This window comes from Carlito syrichta, unplaced genomic scaffold, assembly GCF_000164805.1.
Source record: "Carlito syrichta isolate Samal-C Ts95f unplaced genomic scaffold, Tarsius_syrichta-2.0.1 Scaffold307033, whole genome shotgun sequence".
NCBI lineage: Eukaryota > Metazoa > Chordata > Mammalia > Primates > Tarsiidae > Carlito > Carlito syrichta.
The window spans coordinates 551,292-577,676 of NW_007251129.1; the positions used below are offsets into that span (position 1 = coordinate 551,292).

At 39.4% G+C, this 26,385-nt stretch overlaps 1 protein-coding gene across 1 annotated transcript in view; it reads left to right on the forward strand.

The window, feature by feature from the left end:
- The window catches only part of LOC103266161 (neurexin-3), a gene marked incomplete at its 3' end in the record, with an annotated part of 585,480 nt that overhangs the window by 403,548 nt on the left and 155,547 nt on the right, over window positions 1-26,385 (forward strand). The window contains exons 5-7 of the mRNA XM_021715390.1: window positions 5,496-5,797; window positions 9,706-9,729; window positions 11,593-11,754. Of these exons, the coding sequence (XP_021571065.1) occupies window positions 5,496-5,797; window positions 9,706-9,729; window positions 11,593-11,754 (488 nt within the window). The remainder of the gene's footprint in view (window positions 1-5,495; window positions 5,798-9,705; window positions 9,730-11,592; window positions 11,755-26,385) is intronic.

Here is a 26,385-nt window from a genome sequence, read left to right on the forward strand (position 1 = left end):
CCCCAATGAGTTTGTGAAGTCAGAGGAATGGAATTGGCAGGCTGGAATTCAGTCTGGCAGGGAGGGTAACAGTAGCCCATGTGTCTTTGTGCCCCACTTGCTTCCAGGGGGCCAGGCCAGGATGGGTAGTCAGGATGATGCTTGCATTGGTGCAGACTAAAGGACCACACTGTACTGCTGCACAAGGCCAGTGTGCTGACAAAGCCTATGTGTAACAATGAGAACTGCTTCGCTGTATCTCTGGGGCTCATCATCTGGAAGCTGGCTTCCATTCCCTTTCGGGAGCACAGCAGGCGTTCTGCACAGGGTCACTGGTTCCAGCTCCTCCAGAAGGGTCGGCATGTTAATAGGCTCTTCCAAATATCTAAAAATTCAATTTCTAAGCCTCTTGGATGGAAATGAAGAGTGTGATCTCCCTCTTCGCAGTGTGCCTTTTTCCAACGTGGTGGTAGAGAATTTGGAATAAAAGTTAGCCTACTCAACTACTTTTCTGCTTGGGCTCCTGCTGCTTACCTGGACTCTTACCTATCATTGTCACTGGTTTCACCTTTCACCTTTCAACAGATTGAACTTGCAAATATAGGATGCTAGGCACAAGTTCTGAGAATCTAAGTTGCTCCTGGCAAGGTAGTGGTGTGGTGTAGCAGCAAAAACAATGAAATGAGAATCCTGGTTTTCTGGTTTTGGAACTGGCACTCCCAAGTGCCTTGGACAAACCCTGTTAACTCCATGTGCCTCATTTCTCCCACTGGGATAACTGTGGTAACCTGACCTAAAAAATAATAATTAAGAAAGCATTTGGAAACATATGACATATTTTGAAAGGTGTGAACCCTTGATCTGCTTACAAATGGCCCTAGAATTCTTCTTTAGTCATTACTAATGTGTTCTTATCTTAAATCCTTTCTTTCATAATTCTATGTCCTCTTCCATCAATTTTTGCCTCTGGCCCTCAGTTTTCCATGGTTGATCTTAAATATACAAGCGTTATCTTCCTCCTGTGTTCTCTGACTGGGCAGTATCTCTTCTGCTTAGTTCCTTAGGCTGCTTCTGCTACAAACTTTTGCTTTCATTCTTAACCAGTGAAATGCAAACCTCACTATATCCAAGAAGTATATCAACATCCAGGCTGAACCAATTCCAGGCAGGCCCCAGAAAATAGTTCAAATGTGTTTTTAAAAGATTATACAATCTTTTAAAAATGCAGATTGGATCCTTCCATCCCTCACTGTAAAATTATGTGATGGTTTCTTATAACTTACAGAACAAAGTTTAAATTTCTTGGTCTCAAAGCCTAGTTTGGGTTTTTAAGACACTAAGTCATCTGGAACTGCAGGTCTAATTGTGCATCCCCCCTCACTTCTTAGATTGTACAGTAAAAAAATTACACTGAATATTTAATCTGTTTGGAATTTTTCGGAGAAATAGAGTTATTATTGTAATCATTAGTCAGGTTTTTTTTAGGGAGAAAAGTGGAGAACAGAATTGAGTAAATGCTTGTTAATGCTGCATATATATCAGTACTTGGATTAACAAGACATTTGAAAGATCAGTACTTTATATATCTTATACAAACTGATTTAAAATCTTGAGTTATACATATCTAGATTGCATCTAGTGTTTAATCAATTGGACAGTTACAAATAATGGGTAAACGATTTGTTGTCATACAGAGTTGAGTTCTGCTTTTCATGCAGTAAGAATAACATTTTTTATTTTAACACTTATGCAATTGATTGTAAACTTTGGGGTGATATAATTTAAATGGATCTAAACAGCCCATTAGCTATGTCAGTGCCTGCTCTTGCCAAGCTGTAGTTTTATGCTAAGCTGTTATGTACTGTGTTGCATAATCATCTGCGTTCATTTTCTCCAACTATTTAGCTTGAATACATATAAGGTGACTGCATTGTCTCTTCAACCTCCTTTTCAGTGTAAACATCAAGGATAGAACAGAGATTTGGGGCACTATTGGATTTTTCTAATGGAGAGTTCAAAGAATTGAATGGCCTTAGAAATGTGTGTTTGTCACTATTTGGTTTTGGCCCCTTTGGTTACTTCACTGCCAACTTAATATGGTTTTCAAGGTGATAAGAAAATGCTCGAATGTCAGCTACCAGCAGGAAATTAAGATAGATCAGGGTTTTAGGAGAAAAATAATGTCAGTTGTGAGAGTGTACGAAAGAATAATTTCTTTAAGATCCTTACTTTTTCTCCTTCCTTCTCCTTGATTTGCTCTTTTGAAGACTGGGCCATGCCTTACCAGTGCCTCTTGTCCCAAGAGGGAAAGTAACTCGTGAATTAAAGCTGAAACAAATTTGCTTATGTAGAATATGATTCAGAGGGGAGCTTTCAGTTGCTTATTGTGTAATGACGTATGGAGGAGATAACCCAACAGTTAGAGTGAAGCTGAAGCTGTTCTTGTATCCCCCTCTGGTCCAGGGAAGAGGTAAACTGAGAACATTCTTCATTGGATGGAGAGATTGGGAAGGTTGTGAACTGTTACAGCAGTTTTCATTAAATATTTGCAAAGGAGAGCTCTTGGCTGTATAAAATATTCATTCATATATTTGTATGGAGATTAACATAAATATGCGTATGATTTGCATTGGCCTTTTCTTTCTCACACCAGTTTATTTCTTATTTATTTACTGTGATATTCTCCCTTTCTACACTGATGCAATTTTTTTCTATGGCCTTCTGCGTAAAATAAGTTCTTTTGTTTTAAACACACCCAGATTCCATAGAGGAAAGGGAAATGTTTCTTTAGTTGAGAATGAGGTATTTACATAAGGTGAAGGGGACTGGTTTCTGGCTCAATTTATCCAAGGTTTGGGATGGTTTGTAAGTCCATAAACAGTTCCATGGAATCATCAGTGGCCTTTGACAAATGGGGTAGGAGCATGTGAAATTTCCAGAGTGATGGGCAAGAAAGAAAGGTAACTGATATTTAGAGAAAATCTCAGAGGTACTCCAATTCCAGAGTACTGCAAACTAATTATGTCATCTTGGGCATCTCACTTATTTCCAATCCTCAGTTTCTTTCTTCATAAAATAACAGCATTAAATCAGGCAATCTCTAAAATCTCTTGTAGCTCTAAAATTTATTATTTTGACAGATTCCTTGCTCTAATTATATGAAAAATATTAAGCACCATGTAGCACGTTAAATAATATCCTGGTGTCTTGCTGTTCTGTGTCAGGCTTTCTCCCTTTGAAGGGTACTCGATGATTAATTTAAGCTTCTCTTCATAGGCACTACTTTCCTTGCTCATTTATCTCAGTTCAGTGGGCACAAAAGGTATAACATAAATGTTTGTAGAAGACACCCATTAATATATCACGTGTGGTGCCAAGGACATGCATAGTAGTTGACTCTGCACACATCCACGTCTGTAGCAAAAGAGCTTAGTTGTGATAACTCATTTGGTTAGACATCTTCTACCCTAGACCAGGGTCGTCTCCAGGTATCCTGAACAGGAGCTTGTCCAATTGCATTTTCTCAAAGCTATTTCTTCAGAAATTGAGAGGAGAGATCATGACAATAGACAGACCACTAGGGGGTTATTGGATAGATCTATTTCAAACATGCAGACAGTGTCAAATTTCTGCTTTATGGTTTCTTGGGGCTACTTTTGGTAAAATGCATTGGGTATGAGTTATATGCTAATTGCTTATATATGTTCAAGTTACCCTGCGGTCATTTATAGGTGGACAGGACCCTTTTGCTTATATCAGTGTTTGTGCAAACAGAAATATGTAGGTAGACACATATCACCGGGGACCTCAGGATCACACAAGAGAAAGTTGATCTCTTCCTTGGCTCTCTGGAGTATAAAGTGGAGGTTCGTGTTTTAAAATTCTCATAATGCTATGATTAATTTAGTGAGTGGTTGTTCTCCACATTATAAGAATACCTCCTTCAAAGCTCTTACCTCATGATGAGAAAATAATATATTTTAAAATTTTGCTTCAGAAATTTTCCCAGGGCTGTGATGCCTGATAGGAATCTGAGTTGCAATGGACTTGGCTTTGGTGAATAAGGTTGTAGTGTAGTCTGGCAGGGAAAATAGAATTCTTTCAACCGTGTTTTGTAGCCCCTAGTCTTTAGAGGGAAACTGCATATCTAAACTGTTGTTGCCAAATTTCTTTTATTAATGAGGGGATTTTGATCGCTTTTGGCCATTCATGAAATAAGCCATTCTAAGTGAAGCCATCTGGCAAGAAGGACAATGGAAGCCCACAACGCTGTGTCACAGTTATAAATCACATCAACAAATGATTAAATAAAATATATTTTATCCTCTTATCTTGACAAGTATACCTTTGTAACTACCTGGAGACACAGGTTCAGCCTTAGAATTTCTGGATTCCTTGGAGCTCTGCATTGGGAAAAAGCAGCACAGGGAGAACCAGCCACCCGCTGGTCCCCCCGATCCATGGCTTGCCCCCTTCTTTTCCCACCTGTGGCTCTGTTCTGTATCACAAAGGGGATGGTATTAATGCCGGTGGATACCTTGGCCCACAGGGACAAGCCCTGTCCACACGTCTGCAAAGGGTCCCCCATGACTACTCCTCAGATCTTGAGACATGTGCAGTAGCAGCATGGTTTACCTTCTGAAAGACAGGTCCAGGGCAGAGGCCTGCACAAGCCCTGGAAACAGGCTTGGAGCAATTTGGGAAGGAAAGCACAGGGTCTCAGTCCTTGAAATATAGTCTTGAATGAGAGTATGGGATCCAGTAGAATGCCCTGTGGATCCCTAGTTATGTGGGGAAGAATATGGCCGTAGGACAGTCCGACGAGGGTCATCTAAAACAAGAGACCCCAGAGTAGAAGTCCCTTTTGCTTGAGCTTAAGAGTGATCTTGCTGTCTTATTAAAGTATATTACCAAATTTCATTCTGTTCCCCTTTCCTCACCTGCTCAACCACCTTCTCAGGTCCAACCTCCCACTTAATAACCCAGCCATGCTCTGTTGGGCCCAGGACCCTACCATGGAAACCAAAGATAGCTGGGTTATTGATGGATGGAAATCAGAGCCACATCTTTCAGGGTAATTGATTTTCAGTTATTGGTCAATAAAATGTACCTAGAGCTGAGGAGGCCTTTGTCAGGACAGTTAATTATCCATTAGAAACCAGCTCTGCAAAAAGCCCTATTACTGAATCAAAAGCAACATAAGCCTTGACCATTCTGCATGAAATTTCCCTTTTGGATTTTATTTGAGAAAATTTGAAGGAAAGGCAACAAGCTGTCCTGCACCACCTCATTTTTCTTCTACCCTTGTGTAGCTGCATCATTTCTCTGCGGCCATCTTTGTGGATAATTTCCCTGGCATTTAGATATAGGGATTTTGGAGGGTCAAAGAGAGTGTTTTGTTGGCATCAGCACAAGGACAGAGGTAGTGTCCTTGTGTTGTGTTCTCTTTGGTATTTGCATAGAGCTGACTGTTGCCAGTCAAGGGCTGACTGCTTTCCTCTTTTCTTTTTGTATAGCTCGAGAGGAGAATGTGGCCACTTTCCGAGGCTCAGAGTACCTGTGCTACGACCTGTCTCAGAACCCCATCCAGAGCAGCAGTGATGAAATCACCCTCTCTTTTAAGACCTGGCAGCGTAATGGCCTCATTCTGCACACGGGCAAGTCAGCCGACTATGTCAACCTGGCTCTGAAGGATGGCGCGGTCTCCTTGGTCATTAACCTGGGGTCCGGGGCCTTTGAGGCCATTGTGGAGCCAGTGAATGGAAAATTCAACGACAACGCCTGGCACGATGTCAAAGTGACACGCAACCTCCGGCAGGTAATGGCTGAGGAGAGAGAATGCCCTGGAAGGCTCATCTCAGGTGGTTGGGTAGGAAGTTTGTGAAGCAGATGATGGGAGAGGGGTAGACATTCAGGTTTGAATATGTCCAAGTCTAATTTTCTCCCAGTCTTTGCAGTTTCACAAGGAAAATTATTAAAATACGTGTTTCCTCAATACTTCAATTCCTCCTTTGTGCTTGTTATTTAAGAAGAAAATTCAGTTGTATAGATAAAAAAGTTATAAGTGCTTTCATCCCTTTTATTCTGCTTTCCTTTTTATCATTTTCTTAATTACATTTGAATCTTATCATATTATTGTTAAATTCAATTAGGAGCAGCAGTTTGTTTCTGTAGCCTAGTAAATTTTCTTCATTCTTTGAATATATGTTTTTCTTTTTAATTAAGTTAGCCATTGCCACGATGCCATAATTTTAATTCCCTCCATAAAAAGTCTTCCTTTTTCTCTTCCTTTTAATTTACCCTCCCATCCCCAACTTAATTTATTTATTTTATTCTGTTAACATTAACCTCTAGCCTTGGAATTAAGTAGCCGGGATCTTTCTGAACGCCTCTGTTTCTGTTCCCTGATGCGGTGGTCCTACTCTATTGCTCCTGTCTCTACCTCCGAGACTCTTCAGTTGACTGGGAGGCCTGGAAAGTGGAAGGACCCAAATAAAACAGTCAACTTTGGAGCAGCCTCTCCTGGTTCTGTCCGTGCTTGGGAACTCCAGTCGCTTGCCAGTCCTAAGCAGGCAACTTCGTCAGGTGACAATATTCTCAGAAAGCCTTAGCCAAGTGAGGTTGTTTTCAATTTCATAGCTAATAATAATAATAATGATATAATAACACCTTATCAGTCCACATCAGTTAAAAAAAAAAAAAAAAAAAGCATGTTCTATAAAAGCCAAGCCGAGGTGCTGAGAGACTGGCTTTTCCAGGTTGCCATTTTCACTTGGTTTTCTTATTTGTGAATTTGCCAGATACCATTTGTCCTTTATTAATCAGAAAACACTATGCTAATTTCCAGGAAGTGCTTATCAAATTTTCTTCTGCAGTATGATTGATTTAATGCCCTCTGATGTGGATCTGGGAGCATAAGAATTGACAGGTGTTTGCATGTGTTTTCTGCTTGATAAAGTGATTCTCCTTAGTAATGCTAAGCAAATTTTGAAGGCTGGCACATGTTGGACACACATGGTGGTCGAAACACACATTTCTACACTTAGGTATGTCAAGGAAGTCACCTGGTTGGGAAATCCCATTCTATTTGTGGTGAAGCTGCTACATAACACAAGACTTCGAGTCCCTAGTCATCTTAACATACGTTGACTCGACGTTTTAAATTGTCGTTCTATGTTTTCTCCCCAAGGTCAAAGAGCCCTAATGCTCACATATTCATTCAACACACTCCTCCCATTTATACTTACCCCAAAGAGAACTTCTCAACTATAAAGGGAACCCAAACCCGGTTTCCATTTGCTAACATATAAAGGCTTGTTTTGTGTGAGCTACAGAGTCTAGACCAAAAAGCGAAATATGACCTTTTGCCAGTTTTGATTGGCAGGTACAAAATAACACCCTTTAGACATCAGTCAGTGAATGGGAGACTTTTCATGTACTGGGGAGCAGAATCAGGTCATGGTTCTTACCAATGTATTTCTCTGACTTTCTCCTACCCTTCCTTGCCATTCTAGAATGATTCCAAGTTAGCCTGAGAGAGGGCTCACTTTTGTTTCTACTAAAAACACTTTTTCTCAAACAGTCTCAGACTCCACTTAAGTGCTTTAAGTGGAGAGAGAATAGACCACACTGTAATTCCAATGTTGGTTGTGCTGTTTTGGTGAAGGCAGCAGGAGGAAAGCCACCCTAAATGACTTTTGTTCCATGTTCTAAGGCCCAACTCTGCTCTGTGCCCTTGGGCAAGCCACTTGACCTTTCTACACCACCATTTCCATTTACGAAATGGTGATTACAATTCTCCCCAGCCATGTGTGGTAGCTAAATATGCAAAGCACCTTATGTTCCAGAAGGATTATGAGCTCATCCTTGGTCTGGGTATAGATGTGCTGTGACTTGTGCATGATCTACAGGCTGAGCATTCTGTCTCAAAGGTGACTGCATCTGTCTGGTGCCAAGGATGCAGCTGAGAGCAACTCTCTGTTCTAGTCAAGGCTACAGAGGCCTTACAGTATTGGGGTATTTCCTAGCAGAGGGAGTATTATACTTGTGTGAGAAAATGTACCTAAAATCGGACCTTGAAATCCTGACTAAATTTTGCATCCAAGTGCAACTTATTGAAAAAGAGGGAAATGTCTAAAAAGCAAAGTTGATTTTGTAAATGCAGGTATTTTAGTGATGAATAATATACAATTATTATTTTGTCCATTAACAATAACATTTATAACATCTTTTTAGGTTTGCTAGGATACGTTTGTAGGGTTGGGACATCCCTGTCTATTTCCATTAAACGGTAAATAGTTCCATAAATGCTTGTTAACACATTTATGGCAGCCTTATCTGTTTTTTTGGTAAGGCTGAATGACTTCAGTGGCAAGAATTCATCTGAGTAAAGTTTACCTGGGATTTCCTGGAGTGCTTATTACCAAATGGAGCAGAAGTCTCATTTCTTCCTTCATGGATGTCTTCCTTCATGGTTTTGCTTTTTAGCCAAGACAGGGCCAAGCCAAGGGGCTTAACTGGGGCTTCTGATTGAAGGAAGAAATATGGACTAACTGTGTCTGTTTCAAACTATAACTGGAGTTAGAAACCAAGATAGTGAGGCATTTGTATGTTTACATGTGGAGGCAGGGGCTGGGGGTAGGTCTATGACCTTGCCTAAGTCCAAAGACATGCCCACAATATTAATTGCTTTACCTCTGCATGTTACTTTTTGTTTAACTGCAAGAATAAAACTGAGTTTACCATTCTTACAACCTTTCAGCCTCCCAGCTCAGGGTGTGTTGGCAACTTAGCATTTGAAAGTAGCAACAAAGAGACTAATTGTAAGGCTTTCCTAATGATGATGAACCTGCCAGTCCTTCCTGCTATCCATCTAAGAAGTTGCTTGAAAAGCACTGTTCAGAAGGAGGGGGAAGAGAGATGCCCAAGCATTCTGGCAAAGCAAATAAAATAATAACCTCACTGGGTAACACGAAACCTCTAACTTTTTTGATTCATTCTAATAATTCTAAACTGAGAGGAAAGAAAAGAGAATGTTTCTCTTGGGCAACACAAATCCACAAAAATCAGGGAAGTCATGGATCTTTAAACTATCTATGGAAGCCCAGAGTATACTACATAATGTAGCCTTCCTATGCCAGGTTTGGTCTGTAAATATTTTAAGTTCTTTTTGGAAGAAGGTCATGATCGTCCATCCATGTAGTCAGAGTCAGATGTGAATTTTAAAAATTGCAACATATTGGTATTTTCATTTTTTTCTGTTTCTGTCCATATGGAATGGTACACATTGGTGGTCTTTTCTTTCAGAACAGGTGGAGTGTGTTTGTGTTAGAGGGTGGGAAGGGGGCGGGGAGGTCTTCATTCAGAAGAGCCCTGGGGAAGTAAGTATGATGCTAATTCTAACTGGGGTGAAGTCTGATTGGAGAGGTATTTGGATGAAGTGGGGAGTTACAATGGCACGTGGACCACAACTCCTTTCCTGGCTGTGCCCCAGATGGCAAGGTTTTCCATAGAGTCCTGGTCTCATTGTCTTTCCCCCACTCTCTTTTTCTGTGTCGGGTGCATTTTTTTTGAAAAACTAACACAAGATCATTCATGCAATGTGTCATTTTACTAACCAACTGATGTACTAACACCCTAACGACTCATCTTTGTTTTTAGTTCTTTTAATTAACAATCGTTCTGTTCACAATTTTTAATTTCCTTTCTTCCCCCTTCTCCGCAAAGCACTCAGGCATCGGACACGCTATGGTAAACAAACTACATTGTCTGGTAGATATCATTCTTATTGTCTCTTTTTTTGGGTTTGCCGTGTGTTGCCCCCCTTTTCCACCCCAAACCCCCCTTTTATCCTCTTTAGACTCATTTCTTCCTGTTTTTAAAATTTTTGTTGAATTAAATGCAAGCCTTTCTTTTTCTTAAAAAAAATAAAATAAATGGAAGGAGAAGCGCTTGTCCTGGAAATAATATTTGGTCAAGTTTGATGGGGCTGGTTTCCTTTTCTCTAGTTTTCTTTTTCTTTTTTTTTTCGGTTTTTTTTTTAAAGGAAGTGTCTCCATTTAGCTAAATTTATTTTGTTTTCTTATTTTGCAACTTCCAAGTTACAGACTAGGGACAAAAGAGACTTGTAATGAGGACTTCCTTCTCTCCGTGTCTTCCTCTCCCTCTCACTCTTCCTCTTTTCTTTTTTCTCCTTTCCACTCCTTATTCCCTTTTCTCTTTCCCTTTTGTGTGGCCGAGGCTGCCACAGGCGATCTGGGGTAGAAAGTACTTGACTTCCTATGCTCTTCCTTTCCCTCTTTTTATTTACCTCACTCCCCTACTGTGGCCAAAGGGAACTCGACCAGTTGTGTTCTCCATACAACTCTGCATGGCATGTTTCTGTCTCGTGAATTTCCCCTTCAGCATCGGCATCCCTCAGTTTCCTTCTCGTTACTAACAACCTACCAGCCATCTACTCAACTCCACTTTCTTCTCTTTTATTTTCCCCTACTTTTCATTCTACTCTCATCTCTCATACATTTTGGGGTTGGGTTTGGACTTTTTCTTTTCTTTTCTTTTCTTTAGTAAGGGAGGTGGCAGGCAGGGGAAAAGATGACCCTTTCGTTCTGAGTGTTTTTTGGTCCACTTCCATCTTGTCCTTCAGTTTGTTCAATGCATGTATGTGTGAAGTGGATTTTGATTCTTTCCTTTATTTCTCCTCACCCTTTCCCTTTTCCCGTCCCTACTTTTTTCCTTTTGCCTTCTATCTTGGCTCTAGATAATTTTCGCATGGATGTGTCAGTGTATGGTGTGTGCACGCTTTGAGACCCTCTCTTTTCTCTCTGCCCTCTGCTCCTTTCATGGATGTTGGGTGTAAGGGTACTATTTCCTCCCTGTGGGCATTATTATTATTATTATTGTTTTCACTATTATGCCTCGTTATTCCTTTCTTTCTGTTAAAATTGCCTTTTGGTTTGGGTCATTTTTCTCTTGGTGGTGGTGATGGCAGCCAAGGGAGGGCAGGGGTTGGTGTCCTGGGGCAGTCCATGGCATGTGTCATCCATGACTCATCAGAATCCAGACCCTTCTCCTTCCCTCCCTGAATGCATGTTTGTCAGCGTGGTTTAAGCCAAAAAAGGAACAAATAAAAAAGAAAAGAAAAAAGAAAAGAAAAGAAAAAAGGAAAAAAAAAATCAACAACCAAAGACCAACCCCTAACAAACTTCATCATCAAATGTCTCCTTTGCTGTTTCTCACTACCACCGTAAATAACAATCATATAAGAAATAAGCAGTCATTTTTAGTAATGAACTGAGACAAGTGATATCTTCTGAGGATGGTTCCATTTTCTAGCCTGACTGAGTAAAGAGTGTGACCGGGAGAATAAGGTACCCAGCTTGGCAAATCTAACTCTCCCATGAGTCTACAGGGGAATCCTGAAGGCTTGGGATACAGGGAGGCAGACCAGAAAATGGAACTTGGCTGCACTTACTAAAATCAAACCAAATTAGAAAGTACACCTCACCAAAATCTTAATGAAAGTGATGCCACAAGTAGGGGAAGCCACTGGGTTTTTATAGGACTGTAAGGTCATTGTTGGGATTTTTTTTTGTCCCTGTGTCCCTCTACCAGGTGACAATCTCTGTGGATGGCATTCTTACCACAACGGGCTACACTCAAGAGGACTACACCATGCTGGGCTCGGATGATTTCTTCTATGTGGGAGGAAGCCCAAGCACTGCTGACCTGCCTGGCTCCCCTGTCAGCAACAACTTCATGGGCTGCCTTAAAGAGGTAAAGTTCATGAACTCTATTTAATGCACTGTGAAACTCTTTTGTTTAAGAACAAATGAGATTTCTAGATGGATCTCTCCTCTAATCTATTCTATGAGGTGATAAGTTATAACAGAAGAGATTTTGGACTTGAAACCAGATGTCCAGCTTAAGCTGGTTGCATGGTCTTGGGTTGGTCATTTAAGTACTCTGTGACTCTGTTTCCTCTTCTACCTAATAAAGAATCTTATCCCACAGGAAGCTGTGCTTTGTAAGTTACATGCAATAGCACACATGAAAGGCCGTTTGAATAACAAGGGACTAGATGTGTATAAAATTTGATCTTGTGCTTTTGACTTGGCAAGTTGGAAACCTCTAGCTAAAAGTGGCTCAATTTGTGGTAATGTGCCTTGTCTAAAATATAACATATGTATTACTTTACCTTTGCCTGGTCTGGTGTTCCCAAGAGTCTCATTATTTGAGATGAAGGAAAATTCTTATAATGTAACATTAAGACTCAGAAGACGGTTTTCTTCTTTCTTTTCTTTTCTTTTTTTCTTTCTTTCTTTCTTTCTTTCTTTCTTTCTTTCTTTCTTTCTTTCTTTCTTTCTTTCTTTTTTCTTCTTTTCTGAAAGCTAATAGCTGTAGCTGTGGGGGAAAAATGGTGGGGCTTTGCCATTACTCATTTATTACCATTGTACTGATGTGTTGAGACCTCTGTCTGAGAGCAAAGGAGCTTCAGCCAAGTGTAATTTCAATCTCTAAGATCAATTGTTGAGGCAAAAAGAATCAGACTTGATTTGGTAGAATTCTTTCAGAGCACTGCGGCATCAGAACAGTGCACTGCACATTTTGTTTAATCTGAGCTAAACTCGATTGCCTAAGATATCTATACCATTTCCCTGGGGACATTTTTGAGAAACTAACAGTGTTCCTTCTTGTAGACAAAAATCCCTTGTGACATCTTATGAGCCTCCTCTCAGGGCATATGTTTTATTCTTATTATAGTTATTTGAAATTTGTTGAACATAAGTTATATATGAGATGGCATTGCACATGCATTCATTCATGTCCCTGGATATGAGCCTTGTCCAGACAAGAATTGTATCTGTTATGCCTGGCATATAGTAGACAAAATAAGGACTTGTTGAATGGGTCTATTTGTCAAATAATCATTGGTACTTCCTTTCTATGTGCTGTAACTAAACTCAGTGGCTGTTTATAAGCCATGGTCTCCATGCTCAAAGGCCTTGTCATCTAGGAAGGGAGATGAGATCAGTAGTGAATAATTACAGCATAGGACATCATGTGTTCAATGCCACAGGCTAAATGCACTACTATAGTAGAGGAAACACAAACTTTAGGTGGGAGTCAGTTTTAGAGAAATGACATTTGTACTGGGCCTTGTTGTAATAAACCATGTGTGAACTGAGAAGAATGGGTAGAAAGGAGAGACATGACAAAGGAGGGAATGCTTCAATGTAGCTTCATACTGTTCTCAGCCTGAAGGGCAAAATAAGAGGTGGACCCAAAGAGTACCGTTCTCTCTCAGCAGGACGTTTCCCAGGCTTCTGCTGGCTTCATTTCTGAGCGAGCTGTGGTAGGCATAGAGCCCTTCTTCCCTGGGACTTAACTCCTATTTAGGTAGAATAGAGCATAAACCACTCAAAGTCTAATGAAGTCTGAAAGACTCTTAAACACTTTAATCACACTATCTTGGAATTGCACTCTCATCAGAAAAAGATCGGAATATTATTGTTACCAAGGACATGGCTCAGGAGTGACAGGCATTGGCTACTGGGTCATGCTCATATAGGCTTTTAGTGCAGCAGCCCCGAGCGTGGAGTTTCTTCTAAATGGAAGTTAGGACTGATCTTTAGGACTCATTTCTTTTTATATACAAGTATATTGAACTGTCTCTCAATCATGTACTTGGAAAGGAAGGAGCAATTTCCCAACCACAAATCGTCTATCAGTTAATCAGGAAGGATGTCCCTAAACATTTTGAAACAAATCTCATAACAATACCAAGATGTCTCTGATGACTTTATTCATGTGGGACCTACAGTAAATAAAATCTACACACACACACACACACACACACACACACACACACACACACACACACACACACACTTTTACACTGCCCAGAAAGCAGAAGCTACGAAAGTCTGTCAGAAGTGTCACTTAATAGCTTAAAAGTTATAGTCCTGAAAAACAGTGTCAATAATAGAAATAACTGTCATTAGTGATTTTAAAAAAATACAGCCATATCTCTGCTAGCAGCGCAAATATATATAATAAATCCAGACCTGGTTACAAAAAGGAAAGTTCAAAACACTGGGAAAAGAGGCAGACAAGATGAGAACTTTATTAACTCCCACCTCCATCTCTGCTTTGCATGTATAGAATTATATATGCACAAATATATATATATATAGAGAGAGAGTAGACATATATAATGCTACATATATCATTGTAGTATTTTTTTCTTTCTATTTTTACGAGAAAGCAAGGATTTATTGAGAGGACAGAAAAGCTCCACATAGGAGGGGACCAAAGTGGTTGCCCACATTATAGTATTTCTAAGAGATTCAAAAGATGTCTCATTGGTCTGAGTACTTTGTGTTTATATTTAACTAATTAAGTAATTATTTAATTTTAATTTTTTTAGAGACAGAGTCTTGCTCTGTCACCCAGGACGGTGTGCAGTGGCTAGATCATAGTTCACTGCATCTTTATACTCAAGCAATCCCCTTGTCTCAGCCTCCTGAGTAGCTGGAACTATGGGCAAATGCCACCATACCAGGCTAACTTTAAAAAATTTTTTCATAGAGATGGAATCTTGTTAAGTTGCCCAGCTGGTCTCAAATTCTTGGCTTCAAGGGATCCTTCTACCTCCCAAAGTGCTGGGATTATAGGTGTGAGCTATCACATCCAGCCTGTCTGAGTACTTTGAACAGATAACTTTGAGTCTAATGTAGCCCTAGCATGTTATTTCTTTCCATTTAATTACTGCAATTCACTTTTCTGTGACCAGGTCTGGGAAATTCTTCTCTTATTCTTGGTCTTTGTCTTTGACAAATCAGTGAACAGCAAGAACTTCCAGCTATGTTGGGATTTAGCTCCTTGATAAATCCTACTCACTCACTTTATCTAACCATATTTCTTCTTCCCTTTCCTTCCTTCTTGCTGCCATTAAAAAAACAAAATATCTTGCTCTTTGTGGCCCTAAGTTGTGTTAAACCAACCGGAGTGCTTTATGTGTAATTTTTTTCAAATCAGGGACAAGGTGAAGGAACTATAGGATTTCTGCTTCAGATCATCAATACTTCTTTGTATGTAGCACAAAATAGGTATAATCTTTGTCACTATAGCTATTTCAAACCTAAAAGCTAAGTTCTGGCTCTGATATTGGCCAAAGAGATAGTATTTTACCTTTGTGTGTATCTCCTAACTTAATACCACTATAAAAGTCACAGCAAAGAGTGTCTTAAGTTGTCATCAAACTATTGTGGTTCTCCACACACCCTTGTTATCAATACAAGATTTGTGTCCACTTAAATTACTCCAAGTCAGCATATTATTCTTCATGTTTCCATGTTTTAACGTGTTTGTCTTATTTTTGTTCTTGTTGTGTCCCTAGCTTCTAGAATAGTTCTTGGCACTGAATAGCTCTCAATCAGTACTTGCTGTGTGAAATCAGATGTTTGTAAATGGATACATATCTTTTTTTTTTTTTTTTGAGTTGGAGTCTCACTCTGTCGCTCAGACTGGAGTGCAGTGGCCGCTCCCGGCCACCGCAGCCTCGACCTGCTGGGCTCCGGCGATCCTTCCGCCTCAGCCTTCCAAGTAGCTGGAATTACAGGCATGCGCTACCACGCCCAGCTGATTTTTTGATTTATTGTAGAGATGAGGTCTTGCTGCCCAGGCAGGTCTCGAGCCTGCGGGCTCAGGCAATCCACTCACCTCAGCCTCCCAAAGGCGCGGGATTACAGGCTGAGCCACCGAGCACGGCTGATACATATCTTTTTTAGGTGCTATTTACCACTTGACTTTCCTGGAACAACTAAAGATCTTCTTTACATGGCAATAGTTGAATCTTTCTTTTCTTTTTTTTTGAGTTGGAGTCTCACTTTGTCACCCAGGCTGGAGTGCAGGGGCACACTCATGGCCACCCCAGCATTGACCTGCTGGGCTTGGGCGATCCTTCCGCTTCAGCCTTCCAAGTAGCTGGAACTACAGGTGCGTGCTACCATGCCTGGCTAATTTTTGGATTTATTGTAGAAATGAAGTCTCACCAAATTGTCCAGGCTGGTCTCAAACACCTGGGCTCAGGCAATCCTCTTGCCTCAGCCTTCCAAAGTGCTGGGATTACAGGCTTGAGCCACTGCATCCAGCCAATAGTTGAATCTTTCAAGGACCCCCCTTAGCTATCTGATATGAGGATATCTGGATCATTATATAAAAAGCAAGGGTAAGGGGAATGGATTGGACTGTTCTCTAGCAAGAACAGGATACAAAAGGTTTTGAGAAGGGCATCATAGTATGATAAATAGAATACTGGATTTAAAATTAGAAAACCTGGTTAGGCATACCTGCTTTATCATTGGATGTGTGGTTTAGAATACACCATTCATCTTATTTGAGTCTTGGTTTTCTAACTTATCACATGGAGATAATAAAACCTCTGCTGTGTTCTTCTTAAGAACAAATGAAGTAACATACATAAAAGTAAACCTATACAGCATTACAAACTATAATGGTGTTTTGCTATAATAGTTATTATTAAGGATTATTAATAAGGATTCTTATGCATATTATAAAATATTTTATGAATATAAATATAAGTTGATAGGCACTCACATATGCAATCCTGATGTTTCTCATATTAGCAAATCACTTTCAGAAAAAAAAATATTTTGAGATTTGTCCTACTAAGATTCTCTCATATTTGTTTAAGAAGGGAAAACCCATCCCACTCACCCTCAGATATTACCTTGTTTGTTTTATTTTGGTCATTTTTTGGCATTGTCAGTTTCTCTTTATTAAAATGTGATCTCCATGAGATCAAAGGTCATATTTGCTTGCAGATACTTCCCAGCACCTAGAACAATCCCTGGCATTAAAAATGTACTCATAAATATATCTGGAATAAACAAATAATTGAATGAGCTAACTCTATAAAACTCTAAAGTCTGGCAGAAGTTAGTTAGATCAACAATGTCTTAGCCAATTCAGACTGCTATAAATATGTACCACTGGCTGGGTGGCTTATAAAGAACAGAAATTTATTTCTCATAGTTCTGGAGGCTGGAAGTTCAAAGGCAGGGTGTCAGCATGATCAAGTTTTCATGAGCACCCTCTTCTAGGTTGCAGACTGCCGTTTTCTCATTATATCCTCACATGGAAGAAAAAGGGCAAGAGTTCTCGAGGGTCTTTTTTTATTTTTATTTTTAAAAATAGGGTCTCTGTACAATGACCACTTGTATGCCTAATCCCAAATTGTGCACCACATCTTTAAAATTTTTTTTAGAAAGAGTATCATGAAGGCAGAAAAAAAAATAGGGTCTTACTCCATTGCCTAGGCTAGAGTGCAGTGGTGCAATCATGGCTCACCATAGTCTCAACCTCCTGGACTTAGGCAATTCTTCTGCCTCAGCCTCCTGAGTAGCTGGGACGACAGGTGTGTACCACCATGCCTGGCTAATTTTGTGATGATGATGATGATGATGATTTGCAGAGATGAGGTCTTGCTATGTTGCCCAGGTTGGTCTCAACTCCTAGGTTCAAGCAGTGTTCCTGCTGTGGGCCTTCGAAAGTTCTGGGATTACAGGTGTGAGCCACCATGCTCAGCCTAGGGTCCCTTTGTTAGGGGCACTAATCCCACTCATGAGGGATTCACCTGCATGACCTAATTATCTCTCAGGGATTCTACTTTCTAATACCATCACACTGGGTATTTTCAACATTTGAACTTTAGGGGATACAAACTTTCAGCCCATAGCAAATGATAGTCACTTGAAAACCTACACTCTGCCAAGGACTGTGCCAAGCTATAGAGATGTGTCAAACATGGTTCTTGCTTTAGAGGACCTCATGTTAGTGGAGGTGGGGGAGACAGACACATAATACAATTTCAATAAAAGGCAGTTAATGCACAAAATGTGAATATCCTAGTCGGGCTGCTGAGAAGGACCTAACAGATCCTGAGTTCAAGGGGGTTCCATGGAAGACACAAAGCCCAAGTTGAGGGGCTTAGAGATGAATAGAAGGGAGAAATAATAAAGGGGAAGGAGGTTCTTCAGGATGAGGGGGCAGCATGAATAAAGGCATGGAGGTACGGCACATCCTGGGGTCTGCTGACTTCCAGACCTGGCACATCCTGGGGTCTGCTGACTTCTGGACCCAAAATATAAGACTAGGAATTTTGGAGAGGTCATTGCAAAGTTATATAAAGACCATTTCATAGACGCCTTTATTTCATGCTATGACTTTATTCTCTAGGTCATGGGAAACCATTGAAGGATCTCAAGAAGTGCAATGACATGGCCAGATGGGTGTATTGTCTATCAGGCCCGAATTCCTTAAGGACTAAACTTAGTCCATCTACTATTTCCCCCAATGTAAATTTTTATCCTAGGAAGTTGAAGAACAGGAATGAAAAGGGTAGTCCATCAGCTTCAGCACTGAACTAGAGAGTGTCTCTTGAAATATTAAGATTTCTACAGAAAAGTGCTTTCTTTTGATTCCCATTTCAGTTTTCAAAGACCCTCCCTGTGAGGACATGATAAATGTTGGATGAAGCACAATGACAGTATAGTAGAGGAATGCCAAGCCAATGCTGAGCTGCACAGAGTGCCCCATCAGATTACTCCAGCCCATCACAATATCCTTCTATGGCTTGGACTTTCTGTGTGGTTAGATTTGATTCTTTCTCCGCCATTCCCCTTTCTCCTCAGTTTGCTAGTCCTTCATTTGCCTATGTGGAGAATCTCCAGTGCTGCTGAGACCTCTGGGACAGACTAGCCCATCTCACCTCCCTTTTCTCCTGGCATTTTGAGAGAGGAGGAAGGAAAAGCAGGAGAATTGGGCAAATGGAGCACATATTTAAAGGAAAAAGGATCGGCTAGAGCATCATTGTGCACATTGCATTCCACATCCCTTTGTGGTTATTAGCCATTTAAAACCGAATGGGGTTTTGCTGCCAGAGATAGTCTCTGAGCAGATGATTAATGGCTAAATCTGTAATAACTTTATATTTTATAGAACCCTGATAGGCGTCCACATCTGGTGAGCCAAGCTATTTAAGGCTGTGTTAATTCTGTTAATTGCTATACGTTTATTCAAATTGCTGGCACCTGCGGGCTTTAGGATAATGTGTCTGTTGTTGCTTTTTTTTTTTAAGTATACTTATTTTATTTTTACCCTGTTTTTCTGTATTTTGCTGCTATCTCTTATGCTATCACTTAATTTCTCTTCTTTTTCTTTTCTTTTCTTTTTTTTGAGTTCTCTTGCTTCTTCACTAATTGTTTTTCCCTCCCCCCTCCTCACCATTATCTTTTTCCCTAATTCTTCATTTCCCAAGCTCTTGTTTTGGTATCGTTTTCTAGATTTGTTAGGTGGTGATAAATGCTTCTGTCCATAGGTAAAGATATTGGCTCTAAAATTTCCTTTTTCTATCACTGAAAGTACTGTGAAGCTCCAGGGTGCGAAAAATCCAAGTATGAGTTTTAGTGTCAGCATGGAGAGAAGGGATGGGCTTGACAAGTACAATTCCGGCATTTGAGTCTTGCCTAGACCCATTCCTTAACAGCTGCATGGCTTTTAGCTCTGAGCCTCTGTTTTTTTTCATCTGTAAAAAGAGAGAATAATGCTTACTTTGAACATTTTTATGTAAGGGGAAAATGAGAATTGAAAAAATGGAAGTGTTTTATAAAACATAAAACACTATACAAATGTTAATGTTGTTATTATTTATGTTATTATTTGAAACAAAATTGATTAGTTCTGGCTAAAGATCCACTTATTGTTCTTTGCTGTTGATACAATTAAAAACCTACAGAAGTTAGGAGAACCTAAGTAGTTTAATGAAAAAGACCTACTGCTTTGGAACCTTACCAGATTCAGTTCTAATGTTCATTAGAAAATTATACAGTCTCTCTGGATATCCATGTCTTGATTTGTAAAATGAGAATAGTAATCACTGCTAATCCAAATGCACACTACTGTGGAGACCTTCTTGTAAATGTAGTTTAGAAATACACATTATTGCTCATTAGATTTTGAGCAGCAAGGTAAGTTTTATTTCACTAAGGAAGATATGCAGAAAAGCACTTTGTTGGTTTGGAAATAAGGTTTTGACAGAATCGAAGAACCAATACAAAAAGATGACCATGAAGAACAGAATTGATTGAGGTAGGAAGAGGTAGAAATATAAATCAGAGGTACTGGAGGAATATGGCAGAAGAAGAAAAGCAAAGGGAAATACTACATTTCAGGAGCTATCTATTGGGTTATTATGGACTGAATTGTGTCCTTGCAAATGTCTGTGTTGAAATTCTGACCTTTAGTTTGCAACTGTTTTTGAAGATAGGGCCTTTAAAGAGATACTTAAGATAAAATGAGGTCCTATAGATGGGCCCTAATCAAATATGACTGGGGTCTTTATAGGAATAGGAGAGATTAGGACACCAATATACACAGAGGAAAGGCCATGTGAAGATCAAAGAAGACAGCCACCTACAAGTCAAGGACAGAAGCTTGAAGAAGTCAATCCTGCTGAGACCTTGAACTTTTAGCCTCCTAGAGTATGAGAAAACAAATTTCTGTGGTTTAGGCGACCCAGTTTGTGGTCTTTTCTTATGGCAACTCTATGAGATGACCATGATACCATTTTTTTGTGGGCTACAAAAAAAAAAAAAAAGGTCAAATATTGGCAATGTCATGTGATTCAATTTAAGAGCGAAATTTTTGTAAAGAGAACACATTGAATCTTCTGGAAGAGAGATTACTTTCTGGATAATAAGGAACTTGTAATGAGAAGGAGAGAAGGAGAGAGACTGGCATTCTGTGGCTCAGAGGAAGAGAGAAAAAAATCACCAAACTATTGGGGATTTGAGATGCATCTGAGGCTTGTTTCACTAGGAGCCAGGTGTAAGCATGTAGCCAAGAATGGCTGTAAAGAGGTGGTATGGACTTCAGGAAGAGTCTCAGGAGCACTGAAATCTCAAGATCTTTAGCATTGCAGTGCTATGACAAACAGAAAGAGACTCTTCAGTTAATGCCAAAATAAAATTAGGAAAGAAAGAATTGCTGCTTATAGTTGATGGGTTGTTGATGGAAAAGTAGATATAGTAAACCTTTTTATTTTTGGTATGGTGGTATCCATTCTCACTTCTTTGGATATGTTTCTTGATTTTTATTCCCTCTCATTATCAGCCCAATGATTCCGTGGCATTTTCTCCCATCCTGGCTCCATGAGTGAGCATGTGATCTCTTTGTCAATTAGGGAATTTCATTCTCCTGGCTGTAATTTTTTGTTCCAAGATGGTCTCCTAACCCAATTGGGATTAGTGAAATACAGGCTCAGGACTTCTGTCTATATGTTGTAGGTAAACAACTCTCCTTTGTGTTGGGCTGGAACTTGGGATGGTATTAAACTAGCTTCTGTCCATCATCTTGCCACTGCAGAGATGAAAAGTGAAGCCAGAATGGAGAAAAACAGAGTCAAAAGATGGGAATAAACCAGTTCCAGATGATATTTTGAAGACTACCTCTGAATTTCTAGTTAGGATTGAATAAACTCCCTCCTATTTTGACTTAATAGCTTGGGCCCTATTTTTTGTCATGTACAACTTAAAGTCTAGGTAACATAGCAGAATTCTTCATGTTCCTATTTTATCATGAAAAAAGAAAAAGAAAAAGAAAAAAGGATAGGTCCTTTGACAGGAAAAGATAGCAATTGGATTATCCTAGAAAGCCCCTAATTACTTTGTATTAATTCAGATTTTCTTCCTTGTATGAATGGTATCACAGTATGCAAAAGATATGAGCCCAGAAGAGAGAAAAGAGTGATCAATAGGACTGTCATCATTCATTAAGAACACTAAGAAAAGCTATCTCAACTCAACCAAACTCACATGTCTATTCAGTAGTGTTACTGATGTATTCAGGAATATAGTAGGGATCTGTAGTAGCTTAGTAGCAGCAAGGCTTTGAATACTGCATTGTGTGATGCTCTCATCAGCAAGATGGAGAAGTAGGGGCTAGATGCAAGAGCTGTTGAGTAAAGGAGTCACTGTTTAAAATACCAATGGGCCCTGATGAGTGGATCTGTTTTGGTCTATATGAAAGATTCTGTTAGATGCCACAAGACTCTGTCTTACTGAGCACTTTTATTAGGGACCTGAGGAAACATAGGGGACATGCTTATCAACTTTGTTTATGACAGGCAAGTGGGAATGATAGCAAATATGTGCCTATGTGATCTGAGAATAAAATGAGAGAGGTATGTTCTATAAAACAAAGGAGGTGACAGTTCTACAGTGTAGTTTATTAGCTAAGAAAGCAGGCTCTGAAGTTACAGTTCCTGGCTGCAAAGCCCAGCTTTACTTCCACTAGCTGTGTGATACCAGGCAACTTACCTAACCCTTTCTGTTAGTGGGAACAATAATTATGCCTACTTTGTAGGAGTATTGTATTTATTGAGATAATGCACATAAAATGCATAGAACAATATGTGCCATGTAGAAAATACTCAGCAAATTTATTTATAACTATCATAATCATTTTTGTCACTATATGTTGGTAAAATTGCTGGAAATATGCCATTCAATTCTGTACGATATGCTTTTAAAATGTTACCAGTTGACAAATTAGAATATGTTTAGAACTGAGCTCTGAAAAAAATGAAGGCACTCAAGATTCTGACATCAAAAGGGTTTATTGACAGATCTTGGGTCGTTTTACCCGGGAAAGAAGAGATACCTGAGAGTTGTCTTCAAACACAAAGGGCTGCCCTCTGGAAGTGGTACTGAAGTGGCTCATGTATACTCCAGAAGAACTAAGGTTAATGCATGGAAACTGGGTAGTCATGTAAGGAAGACCTGTCAGTGAAATCTGCCCAAAACCACCTTCAAAGTAATGAGTTCCTTGATATTCAAGGCATCCAAGTAGAGCCTTGGCAACCATTTTGCTGAGGTTATTGAGATAATTCTATTATCAAACAAGTGGTTTTGATTTTATAGACTCCTTCCAAATAGATTCTATAGCTCTACAGTGAAAGAACTATCTGCAAAGAAAGAGTCAGGCTAATAGATTAGAACAGATTCACTGTCTTGAAGACTTTCTTCATTAATTGCCAAATCAGTTGATTTTATATGTCCCACGGAGACTCATTGGGTAGCCCTTGTGGTAGGAGCTGAGGTTCCCAGCCACTGTCATCACCTATTAGTCACTTATAATTATTTCCCTTTCCTCAGTCCTTTATTCACATCATCTCCAAGACCATTATAACCACAGCAATTATATCATAACAGCAACAATAAAGATGAACAATTATCGAGCACTTAACAATGTAAATACATGTGTAATATGTGTCTACACGGCACTATGTGCTTCATATGTATTTCTTTATTTGATTTGCACAAAAAAGTAAGATGTGGGTTTTTTATTTTCATTACTAATTTGAATTTAAATAAAGTCAGTGTCTTGTTCATTCATACAGTTAAGTGTTGAGGTTGGGATGTAAATACTGCCACCATCATGATTTCTGCTGTAGTTACCCCAACTCAGTCATGAGACTTGGTGACAAAGAAAAGGAAATAAGCTCTCCAGGAGAAGGCTGGTGGTTCTGTGGCTGAACCCACTCTAGAGAATAGTCTTTCACCATTTGTAGGCTCTACTTCATTGGAAAGGTCATTTAATCAGGCAAAAATGTCCTGCTGGGAGCCTAGATACAATTACCCATTTCTTTCGCCTTGCCATTGATTGTGCCGAGAATCAGGTAGTTTTTGCTTGATTTCCCACTTTGACTGGGCAAATTGATATTGCTCAGCCTGTTAATGGAGGAATGATTTTCACTACGGGTCCTGAGGGGGAAGTTGCTGCTCTTGGTATAAATGTTGAGCCGTGGAACACTTTTGTCTTGAGATGGGCAGCACATCTTCACTTTTTTTTTCAGCCCAATATTTTCTGTGAAGTTGGAGTTATTTGTCTCTAATGTCTTCAGAGAACCAAAATGAGGAGTAGTTACTTTTAAGACCTAGCATGAATTTTCAGTCTGATTTTGGGAGTTGCTTATTTAACTTTGCATTTTTGTTTGTTTGTTTGGTTTTTTTTTTTTGCTTTTTTCTTTTCAGGATAAATTCAGTGGAACTTATTGCTTTCTAAAAATGTCACTTATTTACAGCAAATGTAATCTACCACAACATTCCCACTGAGACAAAAATCTCTAGTGTCTTTGAATGCCTCAAAGGAGATAAAAAGAAAAAAACAACAACCAGTCCTTGTACACATATACCTACAGGGATAAAGCAATCATTGAGCTAATTAATTAGCTAATGTTTTTAAAAATTGTTTTGCAGGTGCAAAAACGACTATTCCATTAGTGTTATGATACTTTTGTAACCTTGTGTTCTGTCCCTCATGTGGATACTGTGTCACAATTAGTTTCTGCATAGATTTCAAGAGAGAAAGAAGGACAAATTTTTCGCTTCACAAATCAGTGAAGATACAGTTTAGGGAAGCAACATTGCACACCAATTATCAACTAATGACATCCTTTCCTCTCCCTCCCCAGCCGATATCAGCTGATGGTCTATCTCATACTTCCCAGGAAAAATGGAAACTGTCTCTCTCTCCACCTTTAGATTTGCCTTCAAAGATTCTTATGGCTCCCCTCTTCCCTCCTGTCTTAGGGAATGAACTCTCCTCTCCTCTTCTGCTTCTTTTGAGATTTAGCCCTTTTAAGGATTCCATCTTTTTTCATTTATCTTCGATATTCTCTTTATCTCTGCCTCGTCTCCTCAGCTGGAGACACACTCAAAAATCATTTCCTTGATGCTGTCTCCTGCTCAATTTAGACTTTAGCTCACTCCTTATTTTCAATGAAAAACTTCTTGGGAGGGTGGTTTCTATATGCTTCCTATCTTCTCTACCTTTTTCTTAATTCTCTACATTTATGTGCCAGATTCCGAACTTGAGTTTCCTTGGCCTTTAGTAGAATTATTTTTTTGTTTTACCTTGCTTAGATTAGAAGTACTTTTCCAACAGGCTTCAGTTCAAAACTTCAGTGCATTATACTTGTTATTGTAGACCTCAATGCATTATATTTTAATGGTTGTTCATATGTTTTCCCAGTAGACTGATCTACTAGAAGGCAGGAACAAAGACTTTTACAGATTCCATATTCACTTTAGAGTTAAACATAGGTCCTGACACATGAATATATGGAAAATATTCTTCAATAAACTAATGACTATTGGTGAACATCAGAGATAGGATTATTGTTCCAAGGTTCCACTTTCTACTTATATTAATTTTGTCAACAGTATGTCACTCACTTATTCATGAGTGCAGTAAATATTCATGAAGTGCCTGCTTTATTATACAATCTGTTTTAAGAATTGGATTATTCCCTGAACCGATGGAATTCATATTATGGTAGAAACAGACTAACCATAAATGCTAAAAACAAAAACTAACTAAAATGCTTTGCGATAACAATAATGAGTGGGTCTTCATGAGACTGAGTGGTCAGGAAGGACTCTGAGAAAGTGATAATTAAGTTGAGACCAAAGAGGAAAGAGTCAGTCAAACAAAGATCTGGGAAGAAATCATTCCAATCAAAGGAAGTTACAAGGACAAAAAGGATCCAAAGCAAGGAAAATCTTGACATGTTCAAGAAAAGTCAAGGGAGGCCATTGTGTCTGTGGTGCAGTGGGAGAGCTGGCGAGAGGCACAAAATGTCTGGGACGAGACGTGTTACTTTTGTGAGAAGATCCAGGCAATGCCTGTTTCTCAAGGTTATCTCCCCCTCAGAGTCTTTACCTGCCTGTTATCCCATAGCTTCATCTTCTCTCTCCCTTTAGTCAAGAAAGCTAGGTGTCGTTCTACCTTTATAAGCTCACCTATTACCTATGCTTGGCATTCCCATTTCCCCCTCACATCTCCTGAATTTTACTCTTCAGTTGTCCCCACTTTCTCTCACAGTTTCCAAGGGGGACCCCCAAATAACTCAGAGTTTATTTATAAAAAATCATGTATTTATTCTTATATGTTTAAACTTTAGTCACTTTTAAAGTACTCTCTGATGCAATACAGCTAGTGAGATACTTTTTTCACTGCTCAAAACAGTTTTTGAACTTGTCAATTTTGATGCTTTTTAGTGCTTCCGCCATTTTTTGTTTCACCTCTTCTACATCGGCAAAATGTTTCCCTTTGAGGACTTTTTTCATCCAGGGAAATTAAAATAAGTCACTCGGGACAAGATCAGGTGAATAGGGAGGGTGGGGCATGGGAGTCATGGCATTTTTTGGTCAAAAACTGCTGAGTACTCAGCACAGTGTGGACAGATGCAGTCATAAGTCACACATCATGAAATGGGCAAATGTGTTGAAAGACTGAAAAAAAAAAACACTGAAACTGAAC